Source organism: Fusarium poae, chromosome 4, assembly GCF_019609905.1.
Source record: "Fusarium poae strain DAOMC 252244 chromosome 4, whole genome shotgun sequence".
Taxonomy (NCBI): Eukaryota; Fungi; Ascomycota; class Sordariomycetes; order Hypocreales; family Nectriaceae; genus Fusarium; species Fusarium poae.
The window spans coordinates 3,156,595-3,169,586 of NC_058402.1; the positions used below are offsets into that span (position 1 = coordinate 3,156,595).

General features: G+C 48.4%; 8 protein-coding genes across 8 annotated transcripts; 3 read left to right on the forward strand and 5 right to left on the reverse strand.

The window, feature by feature from the left end:
- Window positions 1-11: 11 nt before the first annotated feature.
- FPOAC1_011067 (uncharacterized protein) lies at window positions 12-936 on the reverse strand (the record flags this gene model as incomplete). The annotated part of the gene is made up of 2 exons (XM_044855454.1): window positions 12-742; window positions 795-936. 2 exons carry the CDS (start codon window positions 934-936, stop codon window positions 12-14), a joined length of 873 nt encoding a protein of 290 aa, XP_044702767.1.
- A 1,241-nt stretch (window positions 937-2,177) lies between these two features.
- Window positions 2,178-2,911, forward strand: FPOAC1_011068 (uncharacterized protein; the record flags this gene model as incomplete). The annotated part of the gene is made up of 4 exons (XM_044855455.1): window positions 2,178-2,246; window positions 2,303-2,420; window positions 2,478-2,777; window positions 2,826-2,911. The coding sequence occupies 4 exons, from the start codon at window positions 2,178-2,180 to the stop codon at window positions 2,909-2,911; spliced, it is 573 nt and encodes a 190-aa protein (XP_044702768.1).
- A 745-nt stretch (window positions 2,912-3,656) lies between these two features.
- FPOAC1_011069 (uncharacterized protein) lies at window positions 3,657-5,130 on the forward strand (the record flags this gene model as incomplete). Its single annotated transcript, XM_044855456.1, has 2 exons — window positions 3,657-3,927; window positions 3,980-5,130. The coding sequence occupies 2 exons, from the start codon at window positions 3,657-3,659 to the stop codon at window positions 5,128-5,130; spliced, it is 1,422 nt and encodes a 473-aa protein (XP_044702769.1).
- Window positions 5,131-5,504: 374 nt separating this feature from the next.
- FPOAC1_011070 (uncharacterized protein) lies at window positions 5,505-7,194 on the reverse strand (the record flags this gene model as incomplete). Its single annotated transcript, XM_044855457.1, has 2 exons — window positions 5,505-5,598; window positions 5,660-7,194. The coding sequence occupies 2 exons, from the start codon at window positions 7,192-7,194 to the stop codon at window positions 5,505-5,507; spliced, it is 1,629 nt and encodes a 542-aa protein (XP_044702770.1).
- Window positions 7,195-8,115: 921 nt separating this feature from the next.
- On the reverse strand, window positions 8,116-8,810 carry CRP27_2 (40S ribosomal protein S22; the record flags this gene model as incomplete). Its single annotated transcript, XM_044855458.1, has 2 exons — window positions 8,116-8,361; window positions 8,694-8,810. 2 exons carry the CDS (start codon window positions 8,808-8,810, stop codon window positions 8,116-8,118), a joined length of 363 nt encoding a protein of 120 aa, XP_044702771.1.
- A 608-nt stretch (window positions 8,811-9,418) lies between these two features.
- On the forward strand, window positions 9,419-10,076 carry RPS12 (40S ribosomal protein S12; the record flags this gene model as incomplete). The annotated part of the gene is made up of 3 exons (XM_044855459.1): window positions 9,419-9,421; window positions 9,577-9,889; window positions 9,952-10,076. 3 exons carry the CDS (start codon window positions 9,419-9,421, stop codon window positions 10,074-10,076), a joined length of 441 nt encoding a protein of 146 aa, XP_044702772.1.
- Window positions 10,077-10,312: 236 nt separating this feature from the next.
- PIN4 (Peptidyl-prolyl cis-trans isomerase pin4) lies at window positions 10,313-10,829 on the reverse strand (the record flags this gene model as incomplete). The annotated part of the gene is made up of 3 exons (XM_044855460.1): window positions 10,313-10,330; window positions 10,387-10,626; window positions 10,686-10,829. 3 exons carry the CDS (start codon window positions 10,827-10,829, stop codon window positions 10,313-10,315), a joined length of 402 nt encoding a protein of 133 aa, XP_044702773.1.
- Window positions 10,830-11,226: 397 nt separating this feature from the next.
- Window positions 11,227-12,791, reverse strand: FPOAC1_011074 (uncharacterized protein; the record flags this gene model as incomplete). Its single annotated transcript, XM_044855461.1, has 5 exons — window positions 11,227-11,437; window positions 11,488-11,766; window positions 11,819-12,368; window positions 12,434-12,530; window positions 12,747-12,791. 5 exons carry the CDS (start codon window positions 12,789-12,791, stop codon window positions 11,227-11,229), a joined length of 1,182 nt encoding a protein of 393 aa, XP_044702774.1.
- Between the last annotated feature and the right edge of the window lie 201 nt (window positions 12,792-12,992).

A 12,992-nucleotide genomic window follows, 5' to 3' on the forward strand; every position in this document is an offset into this window, starting at 1 on the left:
CATTATCTTTCTCATGAGTGGCTCCACTCAGCTTTCTTCTTCTCTGCGAATGCCTTCATTCCGATCTTTTGGTCCTGACTACCAAACAGACTGTGGAATACTCGTCGCTCAAACTCCACACCGTCGCGAAGACCAAGGTCCTGGCTCTTGTTGACAACCTCCTTAGCGGCTTGAACAGCGACCTTGGAGTAGCCAGCAATTGTCTCAGCGAGTTTGAGAGTCTCCTCCATCAAAGCTTCATGAGTTGGGAAAGTTCTGGCAGCGAGTCCCCACTTCTCAGCATCAACTCCAGAAAAGTTCTTGCCAGTGAGGATGAGTTCCATGGCCTTTGATTTGCCAATGGCACGAGTGAGGCGCTGGCTGCCTCCAGCACCAGGAACAGTACCGAGCTTGATCTCAGGCTGGCCAAAGTTGGCATTCTCGGTGCAGTAAATAAGATCGCACATCATAGCTAGCTCGCATCCTCCGCCTAGAGCGTGACCTGAGACAGCAGCGATGACGGGCTTCTTGATTTGAGTGGTGAGATCGGACCAAGACTCGATGAAGGAGTTGGTGTAAGCTTCAGCAAAAGTGAGAGGGGCCATCTCCTTGATATCGGCACCGGCGGCAAAAGCCTTTTGAGATCCGGTCAAGATAATGACTGAAGTGTCATCGGCTGCATTGAATTCGAGAAGAGCCTGGTTGAGCTCCTTGATAAGAGGTGTGCAAAGAGCATTGAGAGCCTTGGGGCGGTCCAGTGTCACTGACAGAATAGTTAGCTGCGGAATTCTAAGTAAATATTGAGACATTCTTACCCTGGCCGACACCAGGCTTGGGCTGTGAAACCTGTATATATTCGTAGGTCTTGGAGCTGTAAGCTCGGGCAACTCGAGGAAGAGTAAACCTCTGAAAAGGCACTCGAGCGGCGACAGGTCTCATGTAGCGGAAAGCATTCATTGTAAGGTTTTAATGAGGAAGTGGGAAATAGAAAACGGATAACGAATCTATACTGTAGAAGAAACAGTAAGTCGAGGCTGGGCAAGTCAACAAGAGCTTGACTCTGGGGGTGCTTTAAGCTTCCCCAGTGACGCAACTGGACAAAAGAGCCGAGGATAACATGGGCCGGCCATATCCATTACAAAGCCGATGAGACGAGGATGATTGCCAATATACGTCACGTGCTTGTTTGATACTGCTACTTAGTCTGAGGGTGCATGATTTAATATTCGGTTCCATGAGTAACCTATGATAAATATCTATTTCGTTTTCTTTTGCTCATGACACTTGTGTGTGGTAGAAAATGAATCGCAATAGCTTGGGTGATATGTCAGCCCATCCATGGAACACACCCAGTTATACCTACCTAGGTAGTCCTTGAATGGACGATAGAGTATAATGCAACAAATTTTAAAAGAATCTGATGGCTAGGAACGAATGAACATGTTTAATGAGTTTGACATCTGAGCGCCTCTGAGAAATGCACTGTTATATATAATGTCGCTGATTCACAAAGGCTGTTGACAGTTTTGTTTCAATCAAAGCTGCTCACTGTTAGATTGTAGATTGCCCACATGAACTGGGCAGGGGTCAAATAAACCCCAACCACAGGGTACCAGAAAAGTTGGCTGCCAGAAGCACAAGAGACGAAATTGGCAGGCCCAGCTTATGCTATTTGGGTCACACTTGTTGAGCTATTTATTTTTGCACTCTAAGATTTACAAAGCCAGCTTTTCTGTTACCTACTAACTAACTTACTGGCCCATAAACTGCGCCTCATCTATATGTGGGGTCTTAGTCCAAGGGGCTCTCCCCAGGAGTCAGGACCTCTAGGGCCTCCATGCCAGGACCTAAGCAATCTGGCTTTAATCACCAATAAGATTGTAGATTAACAAGGGAGGCCACCAAACAACCTGCCTGTCAACGGTTCTCCTTTGTCCGGCAAAGGGCCGGTTGTTTTTAGCTGCCTTCCGTTACGTGGCTGTATCTCTATTTCCAACAAAAGTTCGAAGCCTGGTTATCTCTACAATCGTGAATTCGCCATCCTTTTCCCTCTTTCGCATCAATTCAGCCTAGCGAAACTAGAGTCGCTGTCTCCCACGTACGATCAGACTCGTGGTCGGTACTTACTTGCGACAATCTTCACCAAGAGAAACAACCTACCTTGATCAACAGCCGCGAATCGATACACTCTATTCAATATGAATGCGCCAGAGCCTGAGCAGACCCCCTTCGAGGCTGTCAGTGTCCACACTTCAAAGATTCAGCGAGTATGTCTCTGAACGCCGTTCATCGTATCCTGCGACTTTTCTGACGATTGATATAGAAATACCAAGCTTTGTTGGACCAGTCAACCCCTTTCGTTCTCTACAGATGGATCGGTACGGTTGTCTGCCTCATGCTTTTCTTCCTGCGAATCTTGGTTGCGCAGGGCTGGTACATCGGTATGTTTGGTTCTTAGTTCCTGCTCTCGTATGACCGCCATGCTAATCAATGTTTAGTTGCCTATGCGCTCGGCATCTACCTTCTGAACCTGTTTCTTGCTTTCCTGCAGCCCAAATTCGATCCTTCCAATGAAGAGGCCGACAATGATATGGAGGATGGCTCTGTAGGCACCCTACCTACCAAGTCCGACGAGGAATTCAAGCCCTTCATCCGCCGACTTCCCGAGTTCAAGTTCTGGTACTGGGCCACCCGCGCCATTGTCATCGGCTTTACCTGTAGTTGGTTCGAGGTCTTCAACGTGCCAGTTTTCTGGCCCGTTCTGGTCATGTACTGGTTCATCCTTTTCTTCTTGACCAGTAAGTTAGCCTGGATAAACGTATTACTACAAAGCTGACTCTCTATAGTGCGCAAGCAAATCCAGCACATGATCAAGTACCGCTACGTCCCCTTCACCGTTGGCAAGAAGAACTACGCCAAGAACAGTTCGTAAACAACCAGAGCTTTCTAGGATAATTTTCTTCTTCAGCACGACGGGGATCTTAATCCGCGAGAAACCCGCGTGTCCTGTATTACCACGAAGGCCAGCTTTATCAAGCTGCACTATAATACGATGTGTGTTCCGAGGCGTGTATTACAATCATGAGGCAGAATTGATGGGCTATAACGCAAATTCAAATGGGGTTCGGCGATAACGGATACGGGTAGTTTGAACGAACGCACCCTAGCTATAGATTTGACTGGGCTTGGGGTCATGAAAAATAGTGAAGACGAGGCATTTAATGAAAATGACAATTGAAATGATTAAAATATCTGGCATTTATGCAGTATGGTTATGGTAAGTATTTTTGTGGCGATGAATGGTGGTAGTACCTGTGACTTTGGAATAAGTATACAGGTTTGATGGGAATACCATGCGATCATGAATCTTTCAATTGCACGAATTGACTTGAGTTGTTACATTATTACCGATTAATTCAGGCAGTATTTCTGCCGCAGCGTTTCAGTATTTGCGATTACACATGTACACAGGCGTGGAGCTTGGACAAGCCAGTAGCCTTGCCGCAATTCTCAGAATTCCTTACCTCGAACTTCAGCCGCGCTCGCGCTTAAGCTTCTCCAGTCAACTTACAACCCAAAATCAACAACGAATCGCGCTCCCTCATCTTCTAAACACATCACGACGACATAACTTACACCAATTCGTTTACCAGGCGGTCGTCGCCAATTCTATAATCATGTCATCTTCGGCTTCCCGCCCCGGTGAGCGCATGGTTCACCAGGACTTCATCGCTCGAATCCGATACTCCAATGCGCTCCCTCCACCACCGCACCCCCCCAAGCTGCTCGATATCCCTAATACTGGTCTTGCGAGTGGACAGTACACGACGCCAGGCTTCGCCTCGCGTCTTGCGAGGGAACAACCGCTGAACATCGAGGCTGACGCCGAGTTGGGAATGCCCCTTGACTTGGTGGGAATGCCCGGCGTTTTCGATGGTGATGAACGATGTGAGTTGGCTTTTTTTGGTGATTAAATTTGGTAATACTGACTCTCGCTCAGCCATTCAAGCTCCTGCTCATCCTCCCGCTCTTCATCCTCATGATCGACCGCTCCTAAGACCCATCGCTGCTCTTGGAAAGATGAAGGCTGCCGAGGCCAATGTTTCTTTTCTTCGCCGAACAGAATACATCTCTTCAGGCAGCTCGAAGCGCAAGGATGGAGCTATACCTAGTGCCATGCTCAAGAAAGCCAATAGGAACAAACGTGTTCCGGAACCTGCTGCCGATTCTCCTCATGCCATCAAGCGCAAGATCGACAAGGGCTTCGAGATCGCAGAGCAAGAATTTAACGACCCCAAACGCGCCAAACATCCCAGCAAGAAAAACCTCAGGGTGGTCGACGTGTCGCCTCTTATCCCCGATCTCGATGCTTTCCCGGACACTGGCGCATACGTCACGATCAAATTCCACCAGGCCCCTGTAGTCAGCGCAAAACAGTACGACAGACGTCTTCTGAGCGGTTTGTTCAAGCCTATCGATCGAACACCGGAAGAAGAAGAGGCGTACGAAGCAGCTGTGGCAGCCCACGAGCAAGATCCCGACAACATTCCCAAGCCTCAGAATACAATGAACTACGAATACTACCTGGCAGCTTCGGCTACTGCTGGGGAGCGCTTCCGTCGCAAATTCGATGTCGAGGACGCTGACCACAACGATGACGAACTCTATACTCACCAATCAGATGCCGGTGGCTGCTTTCAGTTTAGGCGACTCCGAGGCTATGAGACGGCTCAAGAGGTCGAGTTTGAAGCCGCGACCAAGTATGACGAAGAAATCATCTTATCGTACAATGAAGACACATTCTATCCTAACCAGAAGGCTGTGTACTATTATCCTGTCCAGCAGAAATCTACTGTCCGACCTCAACGAACAAAGAATATTGCACGAAATATCGGTATCGCTCAGGAGGAGCAAGTTATCGACCAGCTCGACATCACCGTCGAGGATCCCACTGAGGAGGTTCGTGAGATGATAAAGGCGCATCATGATCATCCTCTTGGTGGGGGACCTGTCGAGGAAGAGGAGGAGCACCACGAGGGCCAGGATGCTGAAGGCGAAGAGGATGTTGACCACCGGGGCAGCAGCCCAGCTGCTCGTCGCTCAAGGTCAGTTTCTGAGGAACGCGATGCAGAGGGTGAGGATGATGAATAGGTAGTCATCGAACGCGATGTCAACGGTAACATCAGGAAGTCGTGCCTTTTAACGGAATAAACAGAAATGTTTCTTGAGAGCATTTAGCGGCACATGATCTGAGATCTGATCGCGTGGAGGATAGAGAAAGGAGCATGCACTGGGCGAAGGCAAGGACGGTGGCGCATACTTATTAATTATAGATTTTAGGCGTAGTAAAAATTTGATATTCTAAACAATATATTTGCTCTATCTTGAGACTTGCTTATATATAATGCTGATATCTTGATGCAATCAACCATAACGCCAATCATGCCTCGCAAGTCAAAATGTCCTCCCTCTGCTCTATTTCTCATAATCCATACACGTGTGTCGTTCAATGAAGTTCAGCCCTTTCATTCCACGAGACTATTTTTAGGCAGCTTGTTGTTTGCGCTGCTACGATCGTAGCCAATAATTTCTCTCTTGTCGTCTATCACTCGAGCATATCTGCATCATGTCAGTATTTATTTGGGAGGGCACAAATAAAGTGTACAGGAAGGAGTCTTACTCTAGCATTAAGCGGAAAAACCATGCCTCCATGTCGACCTGGCGAACAGCCTGATTTGCCCACTCGCGGCTAGCAGCAGCAATGCGTTCGCCCTCTCGACGACCAGTCTCCTCGTTCTCGAAGAAGCGAACTGTCTCGAGCCAGTCGTCTCCTTGAATACTCAGTGGCACGTAATGAGCCCATGGCTTGAGCCATTCAGCGTGCCACTCGCGAAACACGGCGAGCTTGAACGTCAGACTGCGACTGCGCAGAAAGGCAGTGAAACGACCTGAGAATGCATTGCCATCCATGTCGAGGAGGTATTTGTAGGACCACGCATCTTGCTGGTCGACAGCCTCGGTGACGTTAAAAAATGCTCGTTGCGCTTCACAGTCGCCTGGGTCACATTGGCCGACGTGAGAGAAGTGGACGTCGACCATGTCACTGTAGTCACCCCGAGGAACCTCGCTGGCTCCCCAAGACGGTTTACCCTGCTGCCTCGTGAGAATCTGGGCTTGGTCCCGTGCATTAAGCTTTTGGACAAGACGCTGGCGGTGTTGACGTCGCCAGCGACCATTGCGGCTATATCCCCCTGTCGTTGAACCCCGCCAGTACAGCTTGCTCTCCTTCTTAACCCACTCCATATCCATTTCCTCATCGTGTTCCACCATTACAGCCCAGTCCCAGGGTGAAGGGTATACGAGATCGCTATAGGACGAGATCTTGGATTGTGAGAAGATGGGAAAGAGATCTTGTACAATCCGGTATGTGTTTGGGCCACCGAAGAAACCAAAGTTGGACTTGAGGCTGGGTGATAGACAGATATCGGACATGGCGGTTGTGTTGTAGACGAACCCAAGATCACTCATGCCGTACCTGCTTCGATGATCGACAGTATCGTCTTCTTCGAGACATCGAGCTGGTGTATCCGGTGGACAAGACAAGCGCGAATGGGCCCAGGTTGATTGGTGGGCAAAAGAATTGAATCGTGTCAGAGTCGTTTCTTCAAACGACTTCCCATCATGCAGCTGCTCATTTGTTTGAGTAAAATCATTGGCAAGTTGTGATTTCGAAAACGCTGCAGGCATGGTCTTCTCCTTGGCTGTCTTTACCAATCTTGTCAAGTCCTCGTGGGACAGAATAACACGGGACTCATCATGAAAGTTAAATGCAAGATCCATATCCGGGAGATACTTGAGAAATTTGCTCATCATTCCTTTTGTAGCGTTTTGCTGCCACTCGACACCGTTCTGGATATAGGTGATTCTGTGGTCTCGAATAGATACTCCGATCAACCCGTTGTCAAACCCCAATGCCTCCCTGGCTCGAGACCGGATGGTTTTGGGCTTTAATCCCCAGAAAGGTGTGATCAGGTCATATATCGTGTCGAACTCATCAATCAATTTGACGTTATTGTCCTTTGCAAACTGAAACCACTTGTCGAAATGAGGCGGTGGTGGCATTCCATATCGTCGTCGATACTCCTTGACCGCTTCATCAAGCGTCTTGGACTGTCGAGCCTTGATTTGTTCCAGCTCTTGTTGAGCATTACCCATGAGATAAGTTATGGGATGAGTTTCTGGAGCGGGAGCTTGTCTTGGTTGCGAGCTTCCCTCGACGAGTTGTTCCTCTTGTGATACTACCCCTGGTGATGATGAAGGTTCCAAGGGCGCTTGCGTTTTTATTTGATAGTGTCTTGTCTGCTCGGGTGGAATTCTGAGGAGAGTATAAGCACAGAAGCAGAACAATGTGAGGACTGCGACGGATAACAGTTGACGCCGTTGAGAGGCGCGAAATGATAGCAAAGAAATCATGTTTATGTATGGCTTCTATGCCAAACACAAGATGCAGCAAAAAATGGCGACCGCAAGTTCCGACCGTTCTAGTTAGAAACCAATCTTTTTTTAAAAACGAATCAACAAGAAGGTTCAGGGATCATAGAGTCATGGTTAAATATCATGTCTCAAGATGAAGCTCAATATTGATATGAGACCTGAGGTAGTGCAGCGATCTTGGCCGATGCGCTTTAATTGGCTGGTTTTGGTAAAGAAAACAACGGCGCTGCAGGCACTTTGTTGGCACAACGACTTGAACCTCTTGGTGCTAATTCAAGCTTGGACAGTCAACAATGATACCAGGCTGATGAAGAATATTTGTAGACACAGAGTAAGTCCTTATATATGATCATTGTTTATATAACCTGAGCCTAGTGAACAGCAATGCCATTTGCCAACAGATTTGTACTACGTATATAACTTTGGCTCGATAAACATCCCAAGTATAAGCGTTCAACATATCACGATTGCATATGAAAAAATTAGGTTTGAGCATCTCGTAAAGGTTCAATTGGTATGCTCGCGTGTGCGACAAGCGACTTGGCTATGTAATCGCATCGGTCCTAGTCATCATCGTCCTCCTTAACGCCGAGAATGCCTGTTGGTTTTTAAATCACTTTTTGATTGGTTTCCCGTCCCTTTCTAGTAGAAGAAGCCAATGATCTTGCCAGAGACGTGCTTGCGGCGGGCCTCCTCGTGGTCCATGATACCGGCAGAGGTGGTGAGGATGACGTAGCCGAACTGACGGGCAGGGAGCAGCTTGACAACCCACTTCTCGAGCTCGGAAAGGCGGACGTTGTAGCGGGGCGAGATGACTCCGACCTTGTTGAGACGGCCGTTGAGCTGGACAACGATCTTGCCGGATCGATGATCGTCTATCTCTTCAAACTCCCCGATGCCAGAAGGATGTTAGTTATGTTTCGAGAGATTAAACGTTAGACATCATGAGAAGGATTCCGAAAAACGTGTAAGTCTCCGAGTTTGAATCTATCGGCAATTTATAGGGGCTGAGTCGTGGGGCAGTATCGACGGTGGCCCTAGTTATCATGCCGAGTGATGGAGATGGGATAGTATTCGACGACATATGGTGGTTGGATCATGGTGAAATAGGACCGTCGACCATTTTTGCCGTATCGAATAGTGGAGACTAACACGAAATCGGAGGGGGAAAGACGGATATGAAAGATTTGTAGCACATACTAGCCGTGTCGCTGCATGACAGTGAGGAACTTGATGATGACCTTGGAAGAAGGTCGGATCAGGACCTGGCGCTTGCCAGCCTTCTCGGCGTTGTTCATGGCGTTGAGAGCATCGTGGAGGACGGAAGTGCGGACCATTTTTGCGGTGTTTTGACGAGATTCTCAAGTCGGGACGGGGAAATGAGGTATCTGACAAGGTTCATGTTAGCCTTTCAAGGGCCTTTGAGCGAGGAGAGTGCCCTCAACGATCGATCGCGAGGGTTCTGCCGCCCAGTGCTGAGGAGAAGCGTATCGAGGATACAGTCGCCAGTTTGTGACAAGTATTTCCGGCCATTGTTGAAAAGATCGGTCTTTTCTTCACGGTCGACGACGATACCCTCGATTGCTACCCTTTTGCCATGGTGAAAGGCATCATCCTTTTTTTGATCCGACTCGCTGCAAGCGTAAGTCATACATACCTCAAAAAAAAAAAATTGACTTGTCGGTTGATGAAGACTGTAAAGGAACAAAAGCTCAAATTCACAAAGAGGAAACAAAAATAACCGGTACCTCATCGGATGAACTGTGTGGTTAACGGGTCCGTGCACTTGCCCTAAGGGTCTGCGCACTCCTCGTTTAGATTTCGGCAAATCCCAGTCAAACTAAACGAAGACATTTCCAGATCACGACTTAACCCCCCCTTCCAACTTTTCCTTGATACACATAGAAATCTTCGAGGATCGCCCGACGAGAAAAAAATATTCAAGATGGTGAGTTTTTGATACTGATCCGTCTCTGCTCGCCAATTGCTCTGTTCAGGCCGCAATTGCGACTTGGAGAACCAATTTGCGACGTCAGCGGGGAACAACAATAAAATAATTACCGAAAAGTCGACATGTTGGCTAATGTTTGTTTCTCCCTATAGTCGGACGTAGAAGACAACACCCCCGAGGTCGCCGATGTTGTTGAGGTTTCCGGCGATGCCCCCAAGGGCCAGATGTCCATTCTCGATGCTCTCAAGGGTGTCCTGAAGCTCTCTCTCATGCACGATGGTCTTGCCCGTGGTCTCCGTGAGGCTTCCAAGGCTCTTGACCGTCGCCAGGCTCACATGTGTGTCCTGAACGAGAACTGCGAGGAGGAGGCCTACAAGAAGCTTGTTGTCGCTCTCTGCAACGAGCACAACATCCCTCTCATCCAGATCCCCGACGGCAAGCAGCTCGGCGAGTGGGCCGGTCTCTGTACGTTTTTACAACCTATATCGCAACTAGCAGGATCCGTAAGTGCTAACAAGTTTCAACAGGCGTTCTCGACCGTGAGGGTAACGCTCGCAAGGTCGTCAACTGCTCTTGCGTCGTTGTTAAGGACTGGGGTGAGGAGTCTCAGGAGCGATCTATCCTCCTGAACTACTTCCAGACCGAGCAGTAAATGTCTTAAGCGGCGTTGGATGTGAGGATGAATTAGAGGTGCGGACTTGGTTTCATGACCGCTTGACACATGCGTGTTGTACTCTAGCCACTTCGACTGGCATCTAAAACGGGTTTAAGGCCTTACGTCTCATGGCCATTGAGAGGAATAAAAAAAATTGGGCATCATCTGACTTTCAAATTGCTTCGTGTGTATCTCTTGTGACTAATGCATTGATGGGCTTGAGCTTAAGTTGTCTACTTCCGTCCTTCCACCTGGTCATGAATATTAGATGATGTGCCAAGACATACTGGGCATGGGTAAAACTCACCATGATGATGTGATATCCAAACCCGGTCTTGACTTCGACGAATTTGGGGCTGTTGGTTGTGCTTGGCTCAAGAGCGAAAGCCACCTCTTCAAACTTGGGATCCAGACTACCCTTGGTCTTCCAACCTAAGGAACCGCCTTGTCTCGCCTTGTCCTCGGAAAACTCTCGCGCAACGTCGTCAAACTTGACACCATCATTTAGCTTTGCCAGAGCCTCCTCCTTCTTGGCATGCTTCTCGCACTTTTGATTCAACTTCGTCAGTTGTAATGATGGGGTGAGACCTGTACGACTCAACTCACCAAGATGTGACGGACATTGATGCTCTGAGCACCTTTTGCCTTGCCGCCAGAGCCGGAGTCTTTGGTGTCTTTGGCATCTTTACCCTTGTCTCCTCCCTTGGCCTTTCCGCCCTTGTCTGCGCCCTTTTTGTCGTTTTTGCCCATCTTGTCTGTTGGAGATTGTCGTGTAAGGGGAAGAAGAGCCTGATTTGCTGTAGCCAAAGTACTGGAGGTAGCTTTGGTGGCGGGGTGAAGTCATGCCCCGCCATGGCATGAACCCTTGAAGACCTCCTAATGTGGCCGTGCCCTCTTCAATTCGTAATTCGGTTTGCATTTACAAGACTTCACTGGCGAACTCGGAAAGGATTGAACGTTGAATATCGTGTTGCTAGCATTTCATTTCAGTATCGAGACTTGTGAGTGTGTAGCGCAGCTGCTCCATCTTCCCACTGCCAAATCAAAGAAGTTCTTCTTTCTTGAATCTATAAACCAGCGAGTTACGAAAGTCGTTGGACCGCCGGTATTCCTCCCGATTAACATCCTCCTGTGCCCTTTTCAATTTCTAATCCAGAAAAGCTTTGGCCCCTTTCTTCTGTTTGACTAACTCGCTCTCGTATTTCTGGTAGAGGTTCCAATCGTCTACCTCAGATGGACGGGGTATATTAAGTATATCCTCTATTGGACGCTGGTCACTCACTCTTTCCAGAGTCAGCATCATATGGTGCCGGTCGCTGACTTCGTTAAACCATTGACTATATCGGCGTATTGTGTACCTGCTGTCTGTTAGAGAGGCAGCTATGGTTTGGATGCCGGACAAACTCACAAACCATCGTAACGTATACCGGCTTTTGGTGCAAAAGGGCTTCTGAGGTGATAGCCGCGCAGGATGCGAAATGTGGCACCCACCTGAGATATTAGCGAGACATGAATGTCTGCGATTCTACCTTGTCTGACATATCGTATGGCCCCGTCATCGTAGTCAATATTCTCTTGCCCAGTTAGCAACGGCAGAACGGCAACTCCGTATTTCCCTTTGGTAGGTTTCTCGCGGTTGCTATCAACGATACCATCGCGATGTGCGCAAGCCAAATTGAGCCACCAGCTATGCCTCGATGTTAGGAACAGCTCAGTTTATGAAGACGGGAGTATCTTACTGCCCAGGTTCGATCTCCAGATTTCCCTCCATCTCTGATAGTGTCTCACCATTATTGGCTTGCCAGCGGTCCTCAGGATTTTCAGCATCAAGGTTCGGCGTCACATCTCTGAGCCGGCCCTTCTTGGGCAGCTCGCGGTAGCGGTGCTCCTCGATATGAAAGTAGGGACCTCGAAACCGCTCGATCCATTTGCGCTCTAAACGTTCAACCAGTTGAATATCCGCTGCAAATCTCGTGGGTACCCTGGGATGTCGATATTTCGGATCCATTATATCCGATATAAGCTTGTTCAGGTGCGTGTTCCGGATGGTGTCGAATTCTATGGCACGACTACCGTCATTCTCGTCCCTCAAAACTGCTTTCAGAAATCCCATGACTTCTTCCCATCGAGGTTCAGGGCGACCCTCATGTAGACTGGTGCGGACAGTGTCGCACATCTCACGGAGCACGTCTGCATCATATCCTGTTCTAGGGGGTAGGGGTTTCTTGTATGTAGAAGGCCCTGGTTGCGATTGAGGCTGAGAGTTTTGTTCAGAATTGGTAGCAGGGGCTGTGGGTTGTGAGTTGGTCTGCGTCTTTGAACTGTGCCCAAAGTAGGTAACTCAAGATGCTCACCTTTGCCTTTGCCTTTGGAGGACGACATGAAGTCAGCCTGATCATTGATTGAGCTCCAACGCCGACGCTCACGGTCAAGGCGGGCAGCCAACGGCGTCTGTGGGTTTTACTATCAGCTTTTTGTAATAAAGTAAAGCATAGACAATACGTCAGAGCAAGGAATGAGATGCAAAGATTCTCTCAGGTATGTCTATTATAGACAATGCAATGAAGAACAATACACAATCCCAGTAGCTAGGTAGGCAGGTAGGTGATTGTATGTAACAATGGATACGAGGTTTTAGGAAATCAATATTTGGTTGTCGTTCCTTACCTGGGAGTAGCTATTGCGATTCGGTATCGCGGATCTGCCGTTCATTACTGGCATTTCGGTACAAGATGTACAGCGGGTTGCTCCTGACCCGGGTTACTCGTTCAGAGTACGAGTTGCACTTGCGTTATGATGACAAACAATCAACCTTGTCTTTCTAAATCCAGGCTGAAGCAACGCAGAGAGACGTATGGCAATAACAGAGTCTTTTCCGACATTTGTCTTTGCGGCTCATGATTGACATATCAA